Here is a 26746-nt window from a genome sequence, read left to right as displayed (position 1 = left end):
GACCTAGTATTTGCTTAAAATGTCAGTTTCCTGCTTTTTTTGCCATACTCGCAGTCGACTCGTGCAGAACGGCAGCGTCGCTGAGGATATTTAGGAGTAAATAAGCTCATTTTTTAGGCCATCTGGACTTCTATGTGACTCACTCAAAGACACATGTTAGCTGTTTTTAGCTCTTCCTTTTTCTTCTTTCATCTGCCCGACAGAGTCGACATAGTGATTGTTTTTATATTCTCTCAATTATGTCACTGCTGGCATCGTGCAATGCAAAATTTGTAAGTTTTGCAAAATTTCTTGGTGGTTTTCGGTATTTGACAGTACATCAGCATACGTAAGCATTGCCGCGAACTATGCCGTGGAAGTACTTTTGTTTATGTTTGGTTACCAGTGCATGGCAATGCTCAAACAGTTTATCCTGTTTCAAGCAGAGCACTTCCTCCTGATCTCTGTCGCCACCTGGCTACCGTGTGGGAGCCAAAATGTTAATCTTTTAAGCATAGTACGTTTGTGGGTGGTGTCATTGCCTTTTATTTGTTAACAAGCACCCCGACCAGGCGATCTTCCTTCACACACTTGATTTCAATAAAAATTTTGTTCAATGGGAAACATTGCTGCTGTGGCTGTCAAGTTACCTGCTTACTGTGCGATAATGGCATGGCAACACTTGGTGGAGCAGCCTGACAGTCAGTACGACTAAATGGCGTCGTGAACACGCTGGAAGTTTGGCGTAGCCGAAACATTTTGCAGGAAGTTTCCGTGTGTGATAACCTTTGTTCGTGCTTTATACATTTTCATTTCAACTATTTCCCAGTGCTTGCTTTTGGTGATAAAAGTAAAGCTTTAGCTCACATGAATTTTCACTGGCTGGTGATAAAACAGTGACCGAAGAAGTTTGTGCTGTTTTTTCAACTTTAAGAGCCACCGCACCGCTTGGAGACCCACTTGGAACATGCTACAGCATTTATCACAGCTGGTAAAGCCGCTCATAGCATTTTCCTCGAATTCATATTTGTTTTATAGCATCGTTAGTGAGGTGTCGGACAGCTGTGGAGTCACCACCCTTTTTTCGTTTGCTTCAATGTCTAACTTATTTGGTCACTTATTGTGGCGAGGCAATTTTTCAGTTAGAGAAAGGTGTATGTTATCATCGCCCCTTTTATCTAAAATGCGAACATGGTTATACTGAGACGATTATGGTAAGGCAGGAAAGGTGCCAGCAGCCTGAAAACACGCCCCTCGTTTGAGCCAGTGGAATGATGTGCCAGTGATGAAGAAACAAGTCTAAGTCCACAATAAGAAAGAATAATTGTATTTACATTAGATAACTACAAATGTACATGGCTTCCGATAATCCTCGTCTTCTTCCTTCAGATGACTGTGGCTTCCCCTTTGTCTGTCCTCCTGTTCATCTGGGCTATTTCTGTGTAACCAAAGACTTAAAATGCAACATCCCCTCCCCCGGATAAATAAAGTTTACAAGTCACCTTTGAATATCAGAATGAGAACCTGAAGGCCCTATGAGCGTCTATCCGTGAGACAATTGAATCCACAGGCTCAGAATCCAAAATCTTGGCCCTGGTGTACTGCCAATACTTGCTATCTTGGTCGTCTTGTGGAAAAAGTGGTTGTGTCTTTGGGACTGCCACTTTAGGTACAGAAAAAGATCGGCGCCTCACTTGATCTTCTTTCGGTCGCTTGTCCTTGCTTGAACAGCGGTCAGTCTCACTGTCATGGCATCTTGCTCTCGGAAGCGGGTATTCTGACTCACTTAGTGATGTAGTTCCTTTCCTACTCGTTTGGTTGCTTTTCCTCCTCTTGTAAGATGCATCACTTTGTTCCACATTAACTTTGGCTTCAGTAGCGCGAGAATAAAATCGTTCTGGCGACGAACCACGATTCATACTTATCTGTCCTTTCTTGTGCTTGTGGGAAGCAGATACGCCTTCATCTGACCTGTGCCGTATAGAAATCGAATGGCACTCTTTCGGCCGTCTTTTCGTGTCATTTCTTGCGGCAGACTGGACATTTATTCGCAGAGATGGTTCACGGCTCCAATGTTGGCTCGCTCTCAACACGCTGACATTCGATGCGACATCCGATGAACTTAGTACGGAAACACGCCCCTGAAACATCCAACAGAGAATAGAGTTGAGTTTGACCATGTTGTTGTTTCCGGAGTGATGAGGTACCTCTCCTGCTATGACCTTCCAGAGGTGGTCACCTACAATAAGCAGGCCAATCCGCGGTACAGCAGCCATGCCTGGCTGAAGAAGCTTGTCCGCAATGGGCTGACCGCTGTCTTTTATAGATAAAACAAAGTCACCCTCCATGGGTACTTTCACGATTTCCTCGCAAATGAAAGGAACTTCCATTGCTTCCAGAGAAAACAATGCGTCATTGTACTGACCACGTACAAACACTTGCACAAGGCGGCATTCTCTTTTTGATGACTCATCCTACCTGAACGTGTGAGGATGAAAGATTTTCTTCGGAATCTCTCGCAGACAAAGGGTACGAGAGACATCTTCGCAGATGAAAGTGCTGACTCCCCTTATCCATGATGCCACGGACGTATGCACACTGCTGTTACCTTAAACCAGAACCTACAAGTTTGTAGCAGTATTTGCGTGTCCAGAATAGGCCTACTGGTGTAGCACAGGCTATTGGCATCCAACTTCCTTTGTTATCTGTTCTATCAGTTTCTCTGCCCTGCCAGGTAGGATCGCAAACTGATGCTGCATGTGGCCCGTTGCAGTGTTCGCACTTGACATTGCGGCGACACTCTTCGGAAAAATACCCTTTCATAGTGCAACGAAAGTGTCTGTCAGCTGCCACCTTCTTTAATATATCCAAATGACTGATATTTCCATCGCATAGCTCCGCAGAGTGTTGGCCTGAGTCGCAGAATGGACACTTGTACTCTCCCGAGACGCTGGAACTCAGCACAGCTGCAGTTGGAGGCGTGCGCAAGCCTTCCTTGCCATCTTGTGATTTCGGGCGAGTTTGTTCCCTTCTGCTGTCAATCCCACTCTGTTCTCTGCACACTGCTTCGATCACAAGTTGAGACAAAAGTGCTTCAAGCTCACCATCCAGGGATTCCGGGGACACAGCAGTTCCGCCGACGAAGGACTTTGCCTAAAGCAACTACCAAGCAACACCAACGGATACCGTGTGGTATCTGTCGGTGGTAAGCAACTACGATGTCTGATGGCATGCTCTCAGAAGCACGCTTGTTATAATCGTAGAGCACGTGTGTGAAGGAACCTTCAGAGCTGCCAGTCCGCGCACGTGACACTGCACGTGGTCCAGCAGTCGCTGGAGCCCGCCGACATTATTCGATGACACCACTGAAGGGAGCGATCGAAGCTGCGCCAGATGTTCCTGTAGAATCCGGCGTTTCACCAAAGCATCGCAAAAGAATTTTCACGGAGTCTGGATAACGTCGCTTGCAGCCTGGCAATGGATGCAGCAGCTGACCCATCCAGCAGCGACCAAACGTAATGAAACTTCTGCCCACTGTTCAGGCTGGAATTTTCGTGAAGGGCTGCCTTAAACTGTGTACAAAAGCCGAGCCACTGGCACAACTCACCATTAAATGTTTGGAGCTGCAGCGTTGGCAGCTTCATGGAGCTTCTATGGATATGATGCTCATCACTCTGAAAATCCACCACAGAAGGAGCTGGGGCTGTCGATTCCTGCAGGCATTGAGCATTCCGTAGCGATCTCTTATTAGCCTTTAGCTGACCCAGTATGCCTTTGGCGGCGCCATCGTACCTCATAATTGTGTCGAACTCGTCGTCAGGTAAACATTTTCCACCTCGGTATTCAACTTGCTGAAATCATTGCTGTTGGGCTGAAGTTTCCACATCAGGAGTATCCAACACCGTCTTCACTTCATTCAGAAGCCTTGTTTTTTGTTGCTGACGAGCTGTTCTTTACTTTCAGCTAGGGCTTTCTTCTTTCCGGATTATAACAATGCCTCCTCCATCTTATGGTCACCAACGTCGCTATTACCGATTGGACACGATCCGCCGGCTTAGTAGCTCCGACGTCTTCCTTCCCGGCTTTACATGCACCATATTATGATTGAAAAAGGCCACTAATAAGAAAGATTGCTGTGTTTACATTAGATAGTGTTGCGACCGGGCGGGGGCACCCGATCCGATCTCCGTGGCCTCCGACATAAGAGTGGTAGCGTGTATGATGCGAGCGGCCAGCCGCTGTTGCAGCCGTGAAGAAGTCCAGAAGCCGTAGGCTAACGTAACTGTTTACTTCATAGCGAGAGGTGAGCCGAAGCCAAAGAACAATGCCCCGACGGGCGAGGTTACAAAACAGGACTCGAGCAGAGCGACAACATCGATTCGCTGCTCTAACAGGAAATGGATTACAGCGCTTGGGCAGCTCTATTTATACCCAAAAGCGATAACGGTCAAACGCAACAAGCGGGAACACGCCAAGAACGTCACAGACACACACAACACTCTTTCCAGTGTTCGTTAGTCGTCGGTAGCCTCCGCGCACGTTGAGTCCGAGAGAGGGGAGAGAGGAGGACTCCGTTGTGATCGACGGGGCCTCTGTGTCCTTGAAGAGCGTGGAGACGAGCCTCGCCGCCAACCGCCGAAGTTTTGAAATGCGCTGATAGCGAAGCGTCTGACGCGGCTTGTCGCAACTTGTTACTGACATGGTTGCGCCTGTTTTCGAAGGAGCACGCAGGGGCTTCTCCGCACAGCCGAGGAGTGATGCGGGACAGTACGGCGGCGCTGGCCGATTCGTAACAATAGCTAAGAATGTCCATGGCTCTTAATGATCATCGTCTTCCTTGTTCAGATGACCAAGGCTGTCCCCTTGGTCTGCCCTTCTCCTCAGCTGGGTTGTCTCTATGTATCCGACAACTTAAAATGCAACAACAGGCATGCCTGAAAGAGCCCTCAGTACCACATACATTCATAACTTGGTCTGACAACCCGGTATAACATTAGTTTTAAAATCTAATGTTTTGAGGTAGCTTTAAAGACAATAGCTTGGAATCATAGGTTCATAAGCTAAGAACAAGCTATGTACAATATGTTGAGAATAATGTGAGCAGGAAATCTGTGTTTAATCGCCACGTTTTCCATCTTAAACATCAGAGGCAGTGCAAACAAACATTAAAAATAGAAACTGAATGTCTTAAAATATTGGAAATCATTGGTGTCAGGACAAGTCCAGCTAAACAAATCAATGAGTGACACATAGCACACAGGTGCCTAAAATGTACCATTGGAGAGTAACACAAGACAAACACCGGCCAACAATGTACAAATGGATAGATGTTAAGTATTCAGAGAACTGCAGTCTAAGGGCTATCAGGCACAAAGCTAATCACTTTCAGCTAACATAAAATAAAGTTCTTTTTGCAAAACTGGTTGCCTCACAAAATAGACACCCTCATGCACCAAAGCAATACTTTGTAGTAGATAGCTTCAGTCTAGACAGGTTCAGGGAACATGTAACTACGCAGTGGTACCCCATTATTAGACATGCATCAAAATGTTTGTGCATGCCTCCACAAGTATTTCGCTGTCGGCTAAGGGCACATCGCGGACACTGTAAGAACTGTTGTGAAACTTGTGAAAATGGCATCGGACAAGCAACATTTAAGGGGCCATTTCAGTAGTTCTTTTCACTAAAAATTCAATGACAAGAAGTGTAACCGTATTAATGTGTCAGCATTCTTTGGCAAGTACACCCGTAAAGTCTGCTCTTAATGAAGAAAAAGAGCAATACCTAATAGATGCTAAGTAAACACATAATCAGACAAATTAACATACGTAATTATGATAGACTTGTACCTTCAGACTCGATAAGAATAAAAAACGTGACGTAATGCACTAATTCGGTATTTCAAAAAGGCCCTGGAACCCTACATTTTCTTGTCACACTGCTTATACTTCCCCTTATTAGATGTCTGTCTAGCAATGCGTTTTTGCTTAGTGAAGCCGGATTTACAGTGCTGGATTTAAATCGCTCCACTGGGATGTGTTTGCTACCTCATGAGACAAATACAGAAAAACTTAGTGGGTTAGCCTAGATAGACGAAGCAACAATTAATATTAGACAATACAGGTCCAATGTCGACATGTCGACCTTTTGGGTACAGCTCCAAGCACATCGACAACGAAAGCAATACAGCTGCTCGTCATCTAGAAAAGTCAACGTCTCACATGGCACCAGCCCACACCTATATCGCACAAAAAAAAGCGTTCACAGAAGATAACAATGCTGCGCCCCACTTTTTCAGGTGTTACGAAGCACAGAACGATATTTGGCTTTCCAGAACTGTCGTTAAGATAATAGATGCTCACCCACCAACAGTTGCTTCGCCCAGCTGGCACACAACATTCCAATTCACGGACAGAAAGCAGACAGCTTACCAAGCAGTCAAATCACAAGCCTGAAGCAACACAAACTAGAACAAGGCAGCGGCTCCCATCACAGGCATGCATGCCACCTTAGCCGAAAGCTTCATAGCATGCATGTTAACGCAAGCCGCAGTTTCACAAAAAAGGTACTAATACATTGTTAATGGAAACTTCATGCAATTTAAAAGTGAAACAAAAGCATACTCAAAGCTAGAAAACTGCAATATATTTGAATTAAACAAGTTTGTTTGTTACAATACGAAAAAGAGCGGTGCTAACGTCGGCATTATCTTTTGATTTAGGAACTACTACACGCTATTAATCATCCTAAGCCATTTTTAAAGGCATTATTGAACGTATTCAGCCAGTGGGAACCTTGTAGGCTTGATTAGCCTGAGATCATAAGCCTTGTTTGATGCTTGCAGAGCGGATACACGAACACAGTGCCACTCCGCCTTGGTCGGTACAAAAACCTAAAGATAAGCTGCGATGCTACAATGCGATGCGTTTGGGCATACGAAACATGTTCGCTCAGGCGTCGAGCCCACCGTAATACGTAAGTAAAAAGCAAAAAAGAAACGAACACATCAAGTCACGCAGAAGATCCCCTGACGATGAAATGGACGATCGCAGGTTCGGAAAGTTGGGCTGGGAATCTCGCGCGGTTTCTCAGCACCTCACAATACAACGACTTACGAAGCACACGGTGCACTTTCATCCCAGTCACCACCGCCCACCCAACTTAGCGAGGGGTTATGTGGTTGCACAGCTCAGAAAAACTTTACGGCGCAGCAGCTACAGTGTAGCTACAGTGAACTAGATTCTATTTCACTGTAGTGTAGCACAGCTTGTGAATCACACCCGGTGCACGACCTTTTTCTTCGCTCAGAGGACCGGCTAGGCTAGAGCGTGACTTCGCAATGTATCTGGGCGTGGATTCAAAAATTTTTTGACGCCTAACATAGTCATCTCAAAAGCGCATATGTTCCCGTTTACAGTTTAGAAGTTTGAAAGGTAAATCGTCAAATTTATTTGGGACAGCTTCGTTGCGGCCACTGCCACTAAAAAGCGTGCAGCGGATGTAACGGCTGCGTGGCCTCGACGTCAGAGGCGTCAGAGGCGCCGAAGGCCACGCCTGTTGGAAAGTAGACGAAACGTAATATCGCAACCCGGAACTGGACCCGAAAGGCTTGAACCCGAACCCGGACCGAAACTGAAAACATTCCGGTTCGACACCCTGCTTCTGATAATTACTCTGAGTTGGAATCCTTCTTTTGCCCCTATTGGAAGCTAGGCGAGGATTAACCAAAAGTTAAAAACGATACAAACTCAACCGAAAGCTGAAAAAACTCATAGCAAACATAAATGTGGAAATCCAAACATACACCTCTCAAGTCCCAACAAACAATTGGTACAGTATATGCAACTAACTAAATGGCAATCTTCACCCGCAAAAAACCTGGTCTTTAATTCGTATTTTATACAACAGCCAACTCTAAAACCGAGCTAAACAAGTGTCTATACGTCTGGCAGCTAACTATTAAAAGGTAGAGGACCTGCTAGACGAACTAGCAAATGTCTACCTCCCAAAGAGGGACTAGCCGGCCTACAAATATTACAACGGCAAGGCAAACAACTCCTTAATCAGCCGATCACCACGGAAGAGCTTACTGAAGCCATTGCGGAAGCTAACAGGCTTTCAGCTCCGGGGACAGGTCAAATTGGAAACGGAATTCTTCACAATATAAATGAATCAGGTTAAGAATGTATGAATGTATGAAGCCGTGGGGGCTTTACAATGTCCGATTATTGCAACCGAACATTGTAGGCCTTCATCGCACGATTTATTTCTGTGGGTAATGTCGGAAACTCTCTATAAAACGATCCATCTAGCAAGAGACAGAATGAGGGGGAAATTCCATGCTGCTGGAGCTCCTAATTTAGCGAACCCATCAAAAGCCGTAGTTTGAAGGAAGATTTTGAAGGAGGGTTTGTAACTGGGCTAGTTGGTTCATTGCATGAAGTTGAACTGCTCAGGGACGGGACTAAGTGTTTGTCGCCTCTACACTTCGTCCCGCCCCTGTGCTGTTCAACTTCATGCTAGATTTTGACTTTAATTTCATTCATAAACTCATTAGCTCCAAAATCAAGGGACCTTTTTTTACGATCTAAACCTTGTTCCTTGACGTGCAATTCAACATGCACGCAATGATTAAGTCTTCGCCGAGCGAGAAATACCAGCTTTGACTTAGAATTGGGTGTACCCACTCACAAGGAGAATGTCCAGAAACTTCTTTAGATCTTTAATTGGGGGAACAAAACAATTTCCGCTCCTTTTTATTTCTCTGCAAACGCGCCATTTGCATGACAATGTGGGTCAAGATTTCTCCGTGAAAAACGCAAAAACCTCAGTGGCCGAATTTCTTTGAAAATGAATCTTTGTCCTGTTTTTTGTCCTCGGCGCCACTTGTCGGAGGATTCCGCGTATAATGAGGAATCCCCTTCGTCCACCTTTTTGGCGCCTCGTTTATGCACGTGCCAACAAAGAGCCTTGCTAGGCAACGGCGTTTTGTCGGAGTTTAAGGCTTCCCAACCGACGTCATAAAACGAAAGAATGCCCCGCGACTTTCAAAACGCGTTCCAAAACACTATAGCATAATCGGTGTGTGGCGCTGCTGGCGTTAGCGCTCGAAGCGCGTCGTCTGCTACTGTGCGTAACAAGGCAGTATCTCCTCTCTCGAGTGTTTCCACTCGCATTCACCTTAGTTGAACGATTCCCACTTTTACGCGTGATTGTAATGCTCCAATATTGAAGACTGGTGTCGTAGGTGTATGAAAGCTAAGAGAGTAATTAGATAAATAATGACGGCAGGAATGAATGGGGAAATCCTTCCAGGAGGGCGTGCGCCGTAAGGTAGGGAGAGGGGTGGAAGGAAGGGGATTACTTATCAGGGCTGCAGGATTTGCTTCGCGCAACACGGGGTCCAGGGCGCAATCACTGTGCCGGCACCGTCGAGGTCCAGCTCGTTCGTTTCTTAATTGGGTAGCGGCGGCGGACAGGCACGATGCCCACGTCTCCTTCTGTATTTCCTGTGCCCTCGACTGCATCCGACGACACACCTCTGTAACCATGCTACAACGTAGCTGGCAAGTCCCGATTTGTAACCGCCAAGGTCCAGTGGGCTATATCAGGTACACCAAGGTTTCAATGCGTAATGCGTTCCTTCATACAAAGTTGCACAATTGAACGCTTCTTTCTGAGACGCTCAAGATGGGTAGTAGCCAGAGAAAAGCACTCCACAAATTGTTGAAGCAGTCGATCAGAAATAAATAAAAAGCGAGTAATCTCGCGAGTGCATCGCTAGTTCGCAGTTTTGCAGGAATAGGCGCGGAATCGTCCAGTACGGATAAAAGAGAAGAGTTCTTATTTTGATTGATTGATTGATTGATTGATTGATTGATTGATTGATTGATTGATTGATTGATTGATTGATTGATTGATTGATTGATTGATTGATTGATTGATTGATTGATTGATTGATGGATTGATTGATTGATTGATGTAAACCATGAAAGGTAGTGGGCTCAAATAGCATCCCTGGGGCAACCATCGGTGTGTTCACCTGCTGCATGCATTCCTTCCTTCCCATGTCAAGTGCACCTTATTATCTTCTAATATGGCCCTACGTAACTGTAGTAACCCGTAATCTAAACCCTCCATATTCGAAACGCTCCTAGCAAATCCCTATTTACATTATCTTACGCCCCTTAATTAACGCCCGAAAATGATTCACCCAATAGTCTATAGTCAACTACAGAGATCTCAATGCCTGTGTTAGAACTGACAAAGTATCCTCCAAGCGCATGCTTTCTCTAAGTTTGTTCTACCGTTCACAACAAATTTTACTTTGTTCCATCCATGCTTGAATAAGTTATTTTATTGCCGGCATTACGAACATGTACAACATTGGTTTTATTGCAGTTAGTTCAGGTGACTATCTTTGTTGCATTTGCCTTTATATTTTCGACTAATCCTACCGTTAACCCAATCCGCCAGTATTTGTTTACCCTCTATAACGGTATCTGGTGCCCTGATCAATCCTGATCAATACATGCTTTCTGGTCCAAGCAATTTTATGAGCTGCATTGGTATTCCGTCCAGTCCAGCTGCTCTTCCGATGGTACCTTTTCTTCTGGGTTTTTCGGGGAAGATATCTAAGTCATGTTTTTCTTAAGACTTCTGTGCCGCTATAGCCATCTGTTAGATATCACTCGATCTATTTCTCTAAACTAGTCACTAATCACTCTGCACCAATCCTTGCTCTCTTGTGAACGTTTTTCTCAAGGAACACAAAAACTTTGCCGGGTGTTGTTCTTCGAGCCTAATGCTTTTATATGCCCTCAAAAGTTTCTGCGTGCAGTTGAGTCATTATTATATTTTTCTGTCATCCATTGCTCGTTTTTTTTTCTTGACGCTTTCCTGCATTTTCTGTTTATTCTATAGCGGTTTCATTTCTTTCTGGTCCCATTCTTGCTCTCCTTAATGTGATCTCTCCATGTCTTTTCCCGCTGTTCAATGGTCTCCCTTATTTCCATATTCTTCCAGCTTATCAGTTTCCTCATCCCTTTCCATTGGTTTCAATGCCTCGTTCAATCCAAGTTTTTATAAAGCCAATTATTTGCCTGTGAACTTATTTATTTCACCTTGCACCATGTCCGCGACGGTCTTACGCTGTTTATTGTTCAAATTAATTCCTCCGGCTGTGCATGTTTTTTAAATTTACCTGGGCTGCACTTCAAAGTGCAAGGTAAGCCGTTTGTCGTCGCTTCCTTAGCTGTCGATTACGTTTTGATCTATCGCTAATTTCCCCAACATTTCATGTGCTGGCTCTGAAACTAAATAGTAGTTTATCCGGAGTTCTCCACGCCACTAGCGGTAAGCAATATTCGGCCTTCGCCCCCAAATTCTTTACCCCCTCCGATATCTTCTGGCCAAGCTCTATTTCCACCACAAGGGCTATACTTTCGCTCTACATGGTCAGTAACCACTCCGCCTCCGCCATAACTGCCTGCATTGTATTACCAAGAGACCTAATAAACTCGACACGCTTACAACTTTTCACCCTTTCGATTACAGCTTCGCTGCTCCTGGCCATGTTGTATTACCCCACAATGATGGCACTGTCTACAGCGAGCTGCTACTTGCTCACACCCTGCTTCACGAAGTGATTTACCAGCCCAGCTTTCAGCCCACTCGGGTTGCTGTTGCCTTCTATAGATCCTCCGCGTTTGCCGCGGAGGTGCATTACTGCCTTGTCGGCTGGGCTATGTTCGTGCGTAATTGACATCCTGTCTAGTATGTCTGCAGATTGCTTTCTCTCGGGAGACACCACAGCGCATATCCCTCATGAAAATTGGCGTCGAGTTCCAATAGACCCCCTATTGTGTTTCTGCAGAGTCAATAAAAAGTCAATTAAATCTCATCGCTTATAGAGTGTGCTCGTTAGGAATTCAACAAACGTTTCATTGCGCAAACTCCTGCAACATTTTGTCCTTCAAGACGTTATACACTTCATATTGCGGTTCTAAAGAGTGAACCAAAACTCTCATCTCAAACACTGCGGCCCAAATAAACTCAATGAACTTTTTATTGCAAAATTCAACAAGCATATTATTGCCTTCAATTTATTGAGTTTTAGCAGACTCTGTATTGCCTTTCTATAGAGACAATCGAACTCGTAATTTGTAAACTGTTTTCATTAGACAGGCAATAAAATTGTTATTACGAACACGCGATAAGCATCTTATTCATTTCATTATGTTGAGTTTCAGTACACTCTGCATTGCGTTTCTATAGCCCTCCCATGGAGGTATGGTAGTTTATCGGTGCATATATGTGGGGGTGTTATTGCGCCGCGTGCCCCGCAACATGAACTGAGATCGGGCGATGGACGTCCCGTCACTTCATCTTGGGGTCACTTGGGAGCAGGGGCGCCTGCGGTGACGTACATCGCCGCCGGACAGTCCAAGCCCTTAAAAAGCTCCGCTGTTAAAACTTTCCAGAAAGCCTAATTCACAGGCAACAGGATATTACGAGTCTACTCAATAAGCATTTTATAGAAAACCAATTGGGCTAAATTTAATAAAAGCTCATCAGAAACTCTATTCAAACTTAGCTCATATGCAGCAGGATGTTATGACTGGGCACAAAAAGAATTTTATAGAAATCTAATTGAGATAAATTTTATAAAATCCTGTCGCAAACTGTATGAAACCTGACTTACACGCAACAGGATGTTACGACCATGCTCAATAATAATTTCAAGACAGCCAATTGAGGTAAATTTATTTAAAACTCATCAAAAATGCTATTCCAACTTTATTCACACGCAACAGGATGTTACGACTCTGCTCAATAAAAAGTTTATAGAAAACTAATTGCGATAAGTTTAATAAAAAAATTCCCCCGCATTTCCCCGAGGGGGAGAATGTGAAAGTGCGAATGCACGGTTGTCGGCCCGCTTGCGGCGCTTGCGCTCGGCCCCCGCAGCCCACCGCCTCGCCGCCTTCTCTTCCATCTCTTCCATCGGGTTTGTAGCATCACGTGTACACCACGCAGTTATCAAGCCGCTATAACGCCGCTGAGTCGCCAACGCACGCCGCTGACGACGTAGTTTGAGTGCGTTAAAGATATAAGGCGCGTTCTGACACCGATATCAGCGTCGCGTCCGTGGCTTATTCGGTAGAGCGTCGGGCTGCGGCCCGCAAAGTCCTCGGATCCAAACCTGGCGCCGGATGCTGTTTCTTTCTTAAATATAGAGGAGCACTGCGGACGCCGACGCCGCCGCCGGCGGTGGATGGTTTGGGGTCGCTTATAAAGAGCATTCGCTCTTAAAACTCTTCAGAAACTCTATTCAAGCCTGACCTACACGCAACAGGATGTGACGACAATGGAAAACGGTGTGCCTCAAGGGGGTGTTTTGAGCTGCACGCTGTTTATTATAAAAATGAACTCTCTTGGGAAAGGCTTGCCACCAACCATTTCTTACTCTCTCTATGTAGATGATGTTCAAATCTCCTTCAAATCCTGTAATCTGTCGGTTTGCGAGAGGCAAGTCCAGCTTGGGGTCAACAAAGTCGCTGACTGGGCAGACAGGAATGGATTTAAGCTGAATCCAGAAAAGTGTACTTCTCTTCTATTTTCAAGGAGGCGAGGGATTCATGCTGATCCTGATATTAAGCTTAAAGGTGTCTCAATCCCTCTCAAAAAGAAACACAAATTTTTAGGCGTGGTACTTGATGAAAAACTGACATTCATTCCGCATATAAAACAGCTGAAACAGAAATGCCTGAAAACCATGAATATCCTGAAGGTCCTCTCGCATTGCTCCTACGGAGCGGACAAACAAATACTCCTCCGCATTTTTAGCAGCCTTATTGGCTCACGGTTGGACTACGGGAGTGTCGTCTATGGGTCCGCCTGTAAAACTGCTCTGAAAATGTTGGACCCAGTCCTGCACTTGGGTCTCCGTCTTGCATCTGGAGCGTTCCGGACGAGTCCCATTGAAAGCCTGTATGCAGAGTGTGATAGGTGGAGCCTTGAACACCAGCGTTCTTACACTTCCTTGCTGTATGCTATTAAGGCGACTTCTGTAAAAAATCACCCATGTAGCTTTATCATAAACAACATTTCATCCGATCCATTGTTTGCAGCACGGCCGTCGATACCCGTTCCTTTCTCTATACGAGTGAGAGCCCTCGCTGAGGAACTAGGGATTTCATTTGAGGAGAGCATAAAGTCTTCCATTTCTGACCTCGTTTCGCCTTGGGAGAGGTCAGCAATTTCGTGTGATATTTCTTTCAAACACATCGACAAACGAAATGCGCCCAGAGAACTTATACTACAGCACTTCCTACAGTTACAACACAAATACCCGCACACCGCCTTCTACACCGATGCTTCAAAGTCTTCTTCGGCCGTCGCATGTGCTGCATATGGCCCCAACTTTACCAGTACGAAGACATTACACAGAAATAGCAGCATTTTTACGGCAGAAGCGCATGGTATCCTATTAGCAGTACAACACATTACACAAACCAGAACAGAACACTCCATTATCTTTACAGACTCTCTAAGTGTGGTAACAGCCTTGCATTGCTTCAGACCTACGAAAAACATTGTGCTCCAGCATCTAATTAAAGCTCTAACATTTGCTGATCACGCAAAACTAAAAATAATTGTTTGCTGGGTTCCAGGTCACAGTGGCATTCGGGGGAACGAAATTGCTGACCAGGGCGCCGCTGTGGCTGCTCTCCGCAGTAGCATAGATGTACCGTGTGTTCCCTACCTCGACCTGAAGCCACTGGTACGGACAGCCTTGCGCAAATCTTGGCAGGAAACATGGGACTCACAAACAGACAACAAACTCTACACTATAAAGCCACACCTAGGTAGATACATAACAGACAAACAAGACAGACACACGGAAGTAGCCTTAGCCAGGCTGCGGATAGGCCACACTTATGTAACACATTCACACTTTCTCACTGGGTCTCAGAGACCCGTGTGCAGCAGGTGTGGAGAAGGCCTATCCGTAGTTCACATACTAATCACATGCAAGGCACTTCACACCACACGACGCAAACACTTTCCGGAAATCTACAGACAACAAATCCCACTCCACCCATCGTACTTCTTAGGCGATGAACCAATGTTTACAGTCAAACGTGTTTTTAAGTATCTATCAGAAGTTCAATTTCTGAAACTCATATCATATCATGCATAATCACAACCTGGCCCTCTACACCAGCCATCTCCATTGTCTTTGTTTTTACCTCTGTTGCTATTCAATTTTAGTATACACATTTAATCTGTTGTAGCTAACCATCTGTTTTTGGCGCTCTTTGCCCCAGCTGGCCTTGCGCCATTAAAATGCAACCATCATCATCATGTGACGACAATACACAGTAAGAATTGTATAGAAAGCGTATTAAAAATTTTCTGAACCCCGCACGAAACTCATAGGAAACTACATTTAGAGCCGATAAGGTCTATTGACTTGGCTCTATAGAGTTTTAATTAAAACGCGGTAGCTAATTTGTAATGGAAACTCAAAAGAAATATTCCACAAAACGTTAAAAAAAGGTTTATAGGATTTTTTTGAGCAATCTCTATAGCAAGTTTATTAAATTGCGGTAAACATTTTTATGAGAGATCGCTCAATATTGGCGCCCGTGCCAAGGTGTTCGTCATTTTTCTTTTAAAAAATGCAGCTGGTCTAGCCTCTGCTCAGCTTGTTCCAAGTTTCGCCAACCAACGCCGCGGTTTTCGCGTACGATACCTAGAGCTATATCTGTTTCTGTAACCCGCTAAGCTAGGATGGGTTATCGGCTTCAACGCTGCCTAGAGGCGACACAACTAAGCAGAGACGACACGTTCCTAATTCTTCCTCTTCGCCGTAAGGGTTAATGTTCATATGCGGGCAATCTGGGAAAGTGCCAAAGCAAAATGTTCAGCTTTTCAGGCGATAGTGATGGTGCACCCAAGCCGCGGCGGCCGCTTTTCTGATGGAGGCGAAAAGCAAAAACGCCCTTGTGTATGAGATTTCGGCGCACGTTAAAGATCCCCAGGCGGTCAAAATTAATCAGGAGCCCTCCACTACGGCGTGCCTCATGGACTGCGTTGCATCGGCGCGTTAAACCCTACAATGAATCAAGTCAAATCAACAGTACACCCAAGTGTACTTGTTCTATAACAGTGGGCGCTAATTGGAACGGAGAGAAGACACTGGTGTGCGCAAAACATGGCATTTGTAAGACCTTTCACCTTAGTTTCCGAGCGATACAGCCCATGTCCAAAAATTCTAAGCATGGACCCTTGTTATTTATTAGGTTATGCTTCACATCAGGGCAAGGATACATTTATGCCAAACATGCATGAAACCTGTCATCGATGTTAGGGATTTAAAAAGCTGTTAGCCTATAAACACTGCTATATCAGAAGTGTTTATGGTAATGCTAGTCTTCTCGTGCGCGAAAATCAGCTTTAAAATGAGTGCCGCCAAATACTGGACGGCAAAAAAATGCTCGGGTTTGCCAAAACATCCTTAGCATACCAAGTACCATGTTTGTTTCCTCGCTGTCGTGCTTTTGCTACTGGTGCTGTGGTTGCATGAATCTGTCGCTCATAGGCGCTACGTGAGATGCCTCTTTGCACAAGCTAAATGGTACCTCTGGGGCAGTCGTTGTCGCCGGTGTTTCCGGGGAGCCGACACACGTGTCTCTGTGATCTCGTTTCAGATGGATCTTCGGAGCGACTGGGTGTCAAGCGTACGCCTTCTCGGGCTTCTTCTTTGGCTCGGCTCACATCGGCACCCTCACTCTACTGGCTCTGGATCGATACTTGGCCACCTGCCGAATCGGCTTCCGTACGTTGCTTCCACGTTACCCCATAAATTTTGAAGGGGCCCTTAGGTGACAGTGTGGAAGAACTGTTTGTGGCTGCATTGTGCAGCTTAGCGCGTGTTCTTCATTATTTGAGATTTTCGCGCAAGTATAGAGCCTCAGTTGACCTTAAATGCTCAATAGAAGAGAAAACACAATGCGCCGGTCGCGGCAGCCGTCCCAACTACTCTGAGACGTCACCCTGGTTTGTAAGGTGTCTTCGCCCTAAGTCAGCCTTCAGAATTATGTTCGCTCACGCATTTCGGGGTTAATGTCGATTTTTGCTTAATCAAGCAAACTTTTTACAAGATAAATATGCCAGCAAACTGCTAAATTTAGTACTGCGAACATGCAATGTGTCGTCACAGCCGACGTAACCAAGTCGGAGGGGGGATGGGGCAAGGGAAACAAAATTCGGACATACTTCTCTCATAAAAAATGTTTGGAACTTGGCCAAAAACATCAGACCACGACCTACCCATCCTGGACTTCAATCTGGTAATGCATGTACGCGATGTTAACTTATTTAGTGTCCCTTTGAAACGCCTATCTCAATACTGTCCCCCTTTCTCTTTAGCTGCGCTGCACCAGTACAACGTGACATAAAGGAGCTATTGCTATAAAGTTGGCTTTCCCGCAATGCATTGTGTTTTTACGACGAACACGGCACACTCTGGCCTACTAGCACATAATCATAATCATTATCGTCGCCATTGTTTGTCGAAGCTGGTACCTCGAAGTCGCATTTATAATACTGACGTGCATTAGAGTAACGGATCCTTTATAATTCCAAAAGAGCACATCGAAGGTCTGTAAAACAAAGTTATTTTGTTTTTTAATCCTGCTTTAAAAGCACAAAACACTTGAAGACCAGCGGGACACAAACAATTTTAAGGGTGTGGGTGTGCGCGATGTTCAATTTCGGAACGTTGAAAGTGGAATTGAATAAAACCTTAGCAGCTCTACACTTCATGGGTCAGTAAGTCGGATATTGTAAAATGTTTGTTACTTTTCACGATCTTTCGAGGGGCTAAATACAGCCTATTAAGCGGCCATTGGTAACGTTCTGTCTATCCTCTCTTTTATTTGGTCGGTGATATCTCCCAGCCACAATCTGTGACACAGTTTCAACAAATGGTGCGGCCTGGCGTCCTGTTTTGCCCGATCTAAGAACTCGGAACATTGAATGAAGAACTCGGCCTGCTCGTGATGGTTAGGTGGACGTACAGCTAACGAGCCCCATGAGTTCAGATCCAGCTAACGTGCGCACTGTTCCCCCTTCCAACGTTCTTTCCTGCGCAGGTGGTAAGCCTACGTACAGGAGATACGTGCAACTCCTTGGCGTCGTCTGGTTCTACGGTTTTTTCTGGGCTGTCATGCCCCTCCTAGGCTGGGCCAGGTAAGCCACCAATCATCGCCTCAAGTGCTAGTGAGAAGAGAAAAGACGTTCTATGGGTCTTAAGTAGCCACTAGTACGCAGTCTCATTGCAGTGGGCTGGGAGCGCGTGATAAAACTGCGTTTGGACCACAGGGCTTGGACCGTTACAACTATGGGCCATTGATGTGCTCACATTTGTCGCCGATTGGATGGGCCCGTGTCATGCTGTGCACTTATAACATGCTCGTGGGTATGCATGCACGATTATGTAGGGTGGCGGCGAACACATCGCTGCTTGATTCCCACTAATCGAGTCAGAAAAGGCTGCGCAGCCTCCCGTATTTCGAGTTCGAACGCGCTGAGCCAGCTCGGGAAGTTGGCGAATGCGCATCTTGCACCGTACATTGGCATGCGTCTTGAATGTCAGGCGCCCGTAGGGGAGGTTCCCGTTTGAACCCATTCCCATTTCACCCTTCCCGCTTGTTCCCTCCCGTTTCAACCCGGCGCAAAACGACCTTCCCGTTTCGCCCTTTCCCACTTGGCCCGTTCCCGTTTGAACCCATTCCCATTTCAACCTTCCCGTTTGTTCCTTCCCATTTCAACCCGAGGCGAAAGAACCTTCCCGTTTCGTATTTTTCTATTTAGCCCGTTCCTGGAATAACGTACCCAGTTTATGAAACGTTATAAAAAAATTTTCATATTGTTTTTCGTTTATTTCCGTTTGTTCACAGCCGCTGCGATTGCATGCTCAGTACACCCAGAGTCCTTGACTACTTTTCAAACCTGGGCTTCACTTTTTGAATCTAGAGACGACGACATTTGGTTACAATTCAAGTCATACCAATTAACAAATATTTTAATCCTTTAAATTAAGAAAGCCTAACAAACAAATTAACAATTAACAAATTAAACAAATCTTTTAAATTAACAAACACGTCACTTATGGAAACGAAAACAGCGAAATACCTAAATACACTTAACTAAATGTATTTAGGTCGTGAGGGTCACCCTGCGTCTGCCCCCATTTGCTCTTGTTCGGTCGATTGACTCTTCTAGCTTCTTTAGATCCACCCCCAAAACACCAGGCACTTAAGTTTTATTACATTTGCGTTTAGAAATATCTACTAAAAAACCTAATTGGGGATAAGATAGTGGCCACACCTTGCTGTGGCCTGTCAGACAGCCACATCCCCCTGCTTAATTAAGGTAGAATTTGGAGCGCCATTGTGCTAGGCAGCATTTCAGCGAAGCTCTCGCGGGAACAAACTTCGTGCAATGGCACAACTTTCACCGCCTTTACGGATTATCTCCCCTTCCAGATTATAATAAAGAGTCCAGAAGGCTGGTTAACATGTCATGAACGTCAAAACACCCACTGGCACAATGAAGTACCCTTTTGTTTTTAAATGCACTCTTTGCCAATTACACCCCCCCCCCTCCTCAGCCCCAACTCCTCAGCCACGTAACACTCTGCTTGTGAAAAACGATAATAGTTGGCGTGTTAGCGCATTTATTCCCTGTAATAGTGCAAAAGGAGATAATTTGCAGAACGAAATATTTGAAATCCCCCCAAAAAGACAACAAATGTTAAAAGTGAACCAAATAAATCAAAACTATCTGATACTCCGCTACCAAAAATGATAAAATCAAAAAGCCCAGAAAGGCGCCGCGGAAGCACAAATAAAAAAATCGCAAAAACAACCTCACTTTGAAAGAAATCGTATTTGGCAGACTAACATATTTAATCGTTATAATAGCGCAAGTGTACATCAATGTCGAAAGAAACAGATCTGGATACATATGCCACATCTGGCTATAAAAAATCGCAGCTAGAGAAGCGGCGAAAATTATAAACTTAGCTTTCCGTTTTATTGATTCTGTTTATTCCCGTCACTCTAGTGTACTCAATTTGCATAATAGGGCAAACCTTCAGAATCTTAAGCAGCGCAGGGTCGTCTCTAGCCAAAATTTAGTTACTACAGAAACTTAAAATTGTCGCGGGAATACTACCTCCAAGGGCCTTTCAGACGTTTAGCGAGAAGACATCATAGTAAGACTATTAGGCAGCCAATCAGCTGAATTACTATTCGAAAGTTCTCTTTGTTTCCTCGTGCAATTTCTTACTGGAATAAGTTAACTGAACAAACAGTGAACTCGGTATCGTTAGAAGAATTTTCCCCACGTATTGGGATACATTACGAATGCATATCCTTGTTCGGACCCCTCTGCGTTCGGACCGATTTGCGTCTATTACATAGTTATGTCTTTTACTTATTTGTGTTGGGCGTTTTTAAACTACGCCAACCAATACTGATTTGTTTTTATGTTCACTCCTGCATTAGCCCGACCAGGACGTAAAGTATCGGTAAATAAATAAAAAAATCTGCCCATTACTCACGTAGGAAAGGCATTAGTAGCCAATTCTCAGATTTCGGCACATGTTTTTGCCTTTTTTAGAGTCTCTCCTATGGACATCTTTGATCTATAGATCTCTCGAACCCGAAGACAAAGCTACGCTCCAAACAATGAGCATAAGCGCGGCTGATAAACAAATTTCAGCCGCAAGTACGAACACCAACTGCCGAGAAATCCAATGCGTGCATTACTCAAGATAATGGGTATCTTTCTAGTACACTTTCGCCGCTACAAATTTTGTGTCAAGAGGGCAGTATCGGCCTAAGGCATTCGGAAACTTTTATCGGCCAGAAATATCGGTCGATTCCGGGAAATTTGGTGCATACAAGTTTTTAGTGCATGACCCGTTGCTTGTTAGCACATTTTGGGGAACAGTATCGAAGACGGTAACGCATATTTTCAGAAATTCAAATAGGTTGGAACGATGCGGGTTCAAATGAGAAGGGTGCTTTGGGAGCGGGTTGTAACGGGAAGGGCGTTTTGGGAACGGGCTGAAACAGGAAGTGCCCAAACGGGAAGGTCATTTCGGGAACGGGCGCACACGGGACGGGTCAAGCGGGAAGGGCGTTTCGGGAATGGGTTCAAACGGGAAGGGGTCAAATGGGAATGGATTATTTCGGGCTGCACCCGCCCGTAGAGATGCACCATGCCTGTTCGGGCGGTCACAAGGGAGAATGGCAGGGACAAGTTAAACTACCGCGCGTGTTTTGTGAGATGGTGAGTCCTAAACAGGATCGTCATGCAACGTGTGGATCAATGTCGGCCTCGTTGTGCGATCTTCTTCCGGGTCATTCATTTTGGATGAAGGTCATTCATAATTTCTCAACTCTCGCGTGGTTCCGGTTCTAGCCATTCCCATTAAAGGGACACTGTAGTGAATTTGTCAAGCTCCCGTTTTTGCTTGCACTGTGTAGACTGGCTCAAATTAGCACACTTTTCATCGTTTTTACGATTGACAAATCGGTAATTATTTTACAAAGCGCGAAAGAAGAAAAACTACCATGCGCGGTTTGCGGCGGCCGCACCAACTAAAGCTGTGACGTTAGGAGGAGCGGGCACCGTGATTGGACGATGCCCAAAGTGAGCAACCAAACAAGTTTCGGTTTCGGTTTCGGTTCTGTAAAACACAACCGGTGGCGTTGTTGGATGGGCATTCTCAATGACTCAGTAATCATCGTACCGCGCTTCTGCCATGTTGTCACCTGTAAAAATGCATAAAGATAAGCCTCCTAGGACGGCTTGGAATCGTAGCATTCACTAGCCGAAACCTACGCAGTGCATGAACGCCCTCCGCGTACCCGTAGACGCCCAAATGTCATGCGCTTTTCCCCCATAATTGGAGCTTGCCTCCCTCATGCCTGTATCGTAAAAAGCGTGTTCGCACGAGGCCAAGGGTCTGTTCATTCTGGCCTGTGCCCACTGCCTGCAAGCAGTCGCTGCTTATGGCAACAGCACGCCAACGAGAACTCGCTAGCGCGCCATGCATGTGCCAGCCTGCGCGCGTTTTGTGAACTAGTTCGTGTAGCCATGAACGTTGCGGCCCAAAAAAAGGTGAACTCAATACAGAAAACATCGGCGGAAAACAAAAAAGTTAACTTACAAAAAAAAAAAAAAGCACGTACCCGCGGGGATTTGAACTCGTGACTTGTAAAACATTTGCGGCGACATACCCAGCGCCCCAGACTACTGAGCCACGGAGCGGGACGCGAAAGCCTTGCTAATATAGGGTATATATTGTACAACCGGTTTACACTTTTATTTAGTTTTGGCATTTCAAGCAGCTTAGGTGACTATTTGTTGTACTGCGATCGTGCAGTAAGCGTCGCCCGAGTTTCCACAGTAGCTCACGTCTAGCAATTGCATTTCGTAGACGGAAAAGCGTTCGCAGATGCGTAGTCGTGCTGCTGACCGCTGTGGTTGTTCGCCCAGCGCAAAAAAGTGCTTCCCGCGCCCTAGTTTTACGCTGTACGGTAAAAATATCAGTTGATTTTATTTCCTTAGTACCTATATTGACTTCGCTGACTCTTCTCCCGCCTTCAAGAGGCCTTATATTTTCCTACTGGCGTACCAGTCAGCGAAGCGTCGCATGTGCGCTTGTGCAGCACTTGTGTGAAGCGAACTTGACTTGGAGCTAGATACAGTGTACAAACAAACCAAGTAAAGAAAGGCACATTCTTCCATTCACAAACGTGTCCTGGCTTCGTTTCAACTAAGCGAACGAATTGCGACCAAGCAATTTTTTTTTTTGACCTCCTTGATTGCGACGACCTGCCGGCGGCCGGCGGACGAAACGCTGGGCCGACTGACTCTGTCGGCCGGGAAGCCGTGCAGTAGCGCAGCCGTGGCGCAGCCAATTGCCAGCTCATCCCCTCCTGACGTCACACGAAAACGCCTCAGAAAATGGGCGAGCGTAAAGAGAGGAGGACAGCATTCTCGAATTAGTTTTTCTACTAAATAAAATCGCGTAAACGCGCCTAGAGTGGTCGAAACATGGCCTGGGGACTCACGACTACAATTTGCGCTAGTAATCCCGCAATGTTTACATATCACTTCAGTGTCCCTTTAAGTTTACATGTCCGGACTTTAGCCGCTCAAACTGACGCGACTAGACAATCAGTCTTCGATCGAAGTAGCGGCGCTGAAACCAGTGTCCGCTGTGTAGGTGCTCTACGGAGTGCGGACCCTCTAGTCACGCTACACTTTTGGTCGCTCTGAAGGCCACACGGGCGCACAGCGTGCCGCAGGCCGTGCACCGCGGGCTGCGTACAGCACGGTCATTTCGGCACTGGGAACTGTGCTTTGGTCCACTATGGGTTGACCACGGTGAAAATACTCTGTCGTACGTATGAAACGTTTACGAACTGTTCTGACAATTTATTCCTCTAAAACAATAATAAAGCGATTGAAATATGTATTTATAGGGTAGCACGGAAGTTGGAAATATTTTTTAAAAGTGGCATTGCTCGTCAGACGGAGACGATTAATGTTCACGTAGACCTCCCGTTACGAAAAAACTCAGAAAACAGAAGAAAATGCCATTAATTTCATTTCCGCATTGTTACAGCGCTTCCTACCTTTGTAAATAAATACTTATATCGTTGACGTTTACGCGTTTTCCTGCTGGCTATAAAAACGTTGGGGCCAAGCCAATTACGAAGCAAATGAAAATATGTGCCACTCACTTAATTCCCCCGTTACAGAGATGGTTACGAGCGAGTAGCATTAAATCTAGCGGGGGATATCTCTCTACTATATGGAAGTAATTTTACGATCTCGCCGATCGCGGCGGGCGATCGAGCGTAGATTCTTCTCTATGTATTATGTATGAAGTTATATGGCTTCTTTCTACTGAAGGCTTGTATACGGGATCATATATGAAACGGCGCAGCAAGCAGGTGGTCTTTAATGAGGATAAACGTCCTCGGTTTGTATTCTTCGGGCGCTAGAGAGATCTTTAAATGTAAAATGTAAAGGAAAATCAATGACCTCCGTAGGAAACAACCCGTGTGGTTTCTCTCTGGCTGAAAAAAAAATGAGAACGACTGTATATTTTGTTGTCCGTTGTGGCAGCATGCATTAGAGAAATTCCAGATTTCGCCTGGCACGGGCATGTAGCCGCACGCCCCGTGGGATTGGGCGTTATTTTGGCTTTGTATTTTCGTGCTAAAATCTATATCTGACCACGTAAGTGTGTACAGAAACGGCTTTCGGTTTCAATGGACCCGGAGCATCTAACACAGAATACAAACCCATTCCTCTCCTCGGAGTGTTTAAATTCAAGATTTTTTGTTTATTTGAACTACTGTATACGCGCCCAAACGCAATAAAATTCTCTGGCGCTTGGGCGAAACGCTGTTCTTTCAGTTCACCGGTGTTTGCGGCTCTCAAGAGCATGTGCTACCCTGGGCAAAAAAAATGCCCCGTTTTTAACACACGGTGTGTTGCTTATACTTATGCAACCCACACGCGTTGTTCAACGGATGTTTTTATTTATTTCAAAACGGTCTCAGCGTCGTTTTTTTTTTTTTTTTCTAAAAACAAGTTTCCCGACCCGAATGTTTCGTTTAAATAGGGCACGGGATTTGGCGTACGCTTGCTTCAACCCTATACTACCTCTACATAGAGCTCATGTGACACCTTAAATCAACACCTATGAATCATCTCCCATTTTCTAGTTTGCGGAATGATGTACGTGGCCGAAACTTTTTTTTTCTATATTTAACGCACCTAACCTACACCAGTATGCTGCGAGACGAGCCGAATGAGACGCCTTTTTGATATGGAAGTTTTACCATGTTGTTACGTTGTTAACCTTGACGGATACCGTTTGGACTTCAGCTGTACCGGCGTCCCCACGATTTAGAGGCATGAAAATGTTTTAGCCAACCATTTGTGATTTCCGTATTATGGAGTACCGTAGTACAAGTAGGGAAATCTGACGAATTAGTGAAGAGCAAATTTCACAAAAACATTGTTGCTAAACGTTTTTCGCTTTCGTATGAAATAGCTCGAACCTTCTACTTTTATATTATACAATTACAATACAGCAATTTTCTTTTATAATTATTGTAGATATCTCTCACACAGCTTCAAAAAGAAAACACGATATTGATGCCGCCATCTACTGCGCGCAGTTGGCATCCAATAGTGCAAAAATTCACGGATGCGCTAAGTATTTAGGCATAAAATGGGTAAAATACATTCTCAAAATTTCTCAGGGCGCTTAATTCTGTTTCCGTGCTTTCAAGCCGAAAGCCTGGCGTACCATGGGCACCTCTTAATAACACGTCCACCCGCCGATACAGCAGTCACGTTATTTTACCGTCCTTAATCCACCTTGGTCTATATTAACTCGCCTGAATACAACTTAATCTTAATCCCCCATATTCCCGCCTTTGGGATCCCTACTATCGTTCACTAATCAGTTTTAATTTATCTTATTCCCCTTTGATCCATGTTGATCTACGTTACTGATCGTTACCATTAACGCACAGTCTAGAGCACCGTCCGACGGCACTTCAGCTGATCGCTGAAGACATGGCTAGAATGCTGTCCGACGACATTCGAATTTTTAGACTCGGCTAGCACCGGGCCAAGCGTCTGTCATTATAGTGCAGTGGATCCCCCTTAGCTTCTTGATCCCCAGGACGGTGATTCGAGACCCGCTTTTACCTCGGTTGTTTCTTTTTTTTTCATCTTTAAATTTAACTATAATTTTTATGGCTCAGGTTAGTTTTGATTCATAAAATATTTCTTTGTGCTCGTTAAGTCATGTTATGGTATGCTGCCTAGCTTTACGTTATCTTGAGCGATGTATTGCCAGACGCAGCAATGTTGTTACAAATTCCGGTGGACGTCGATAAAGTGGAGTGCTTATAATACCGTCGGACGGCACTCTAGACGCGGCTTACCATTAATCGCTCATCACACAATAATATTTTAATATTCGTATAATTAAACATATCTTACACATGGCTAACTTGCTTTGGTTGGCTTCTGGCTTTTTAGGGTTTTTGACCATTCGTGTCGACGTCGGGGTCATTCAAGCTTACCTTCACGTAATTGTTAAGGTTTTCGCCTTATAAATTACGCAAGAACCTACATTACTTTGCTCAGCCGGATTGCTGAGGTGTGAAAACGCTTTGCGAGCTCAGCAACCTGTCCGAACATATTTGAGGAGGGCAAGGCTTGGGACAAGATGCGGCAGCCATATTCTACGCCCATCGGTGAAAGCTCATTGTCCTACTCCTTAACATCATTCAGCAACAATACGCAATAATCAACGCCTAGGAAGGTGGCTTTAATCGGCTTAACCAAGCCTTAAGCGCCGATAGCAGTGCATGCGCTGTAATTAAGATGCGAGTGTGCACTTCTGCAGGGTAGGCAGCTTGATGGTGACGGTAAACCTGTGCCGGTAAGTGGCAGTTCTCTGTAACTGCTCGCGCCCAGGTAGTAAATCCCCTCATACACGGAAAACCGTTACGTTATACACCTTATTAGCGGTAAAATCTCTAATTTAGACCCTCTTTGGTGTTTAATGGGCGCTAAAATCTCGCGCATTTCTTTATTAATTTTATCATTGCGTGACCTATAGATGGGGCGTGTTGGCAAG

The 26746-nt window shown here is 45.1% G+C and overlaps 1 protein-coding gene across 1 annotated transcript in view; it reads left to right on the top strand.

Annotated features, from left to right (window-relative positions):
- LOC144153020 (visual pigment-like receptor peropsin) overlaps positions 1–26746 on the top strand; it is a 452246-nt gene that overhangs the window by 323244 nt on the left and 102256 nt on the right. Inside the window, exons 3-4 of the mRNA XM_077684656.1 lie at positions 16698–16825; positions 18144–18240. Coding sequence (XP_077540782.1) covers positions 16698–16825; positions 18144–18240 — 225 coding nt within the window. The remainder of the gene's footprint in view (positions 1–16697; positions 16826–18143; positions 18241–26746) is intronic.

This window comes from Haemaphysalis longicornis, unplaced genomic scaffold (genome assembly GCF_048455015.1).
Source record: "Haemaphysalis longicornis isolate Haplotype H1 unplaced genomic scaffold, Haemaphysalis longicornis Haplotype H1 scaffold_1, whole genome shotgun sequence".
Classification (NCBI taxonomy): domain Eukaryota; kingdom Metazoa; phylum Arthropoda; class Arachnida; order Ixodida; family Ixodidae; genus Haemaphysalis; species Haemaphysalis longicornis.
Note: the sequence above shows the minus strand (reverse complement) of the source record. Positions and strands in the feature narration are given on the sequence as shown.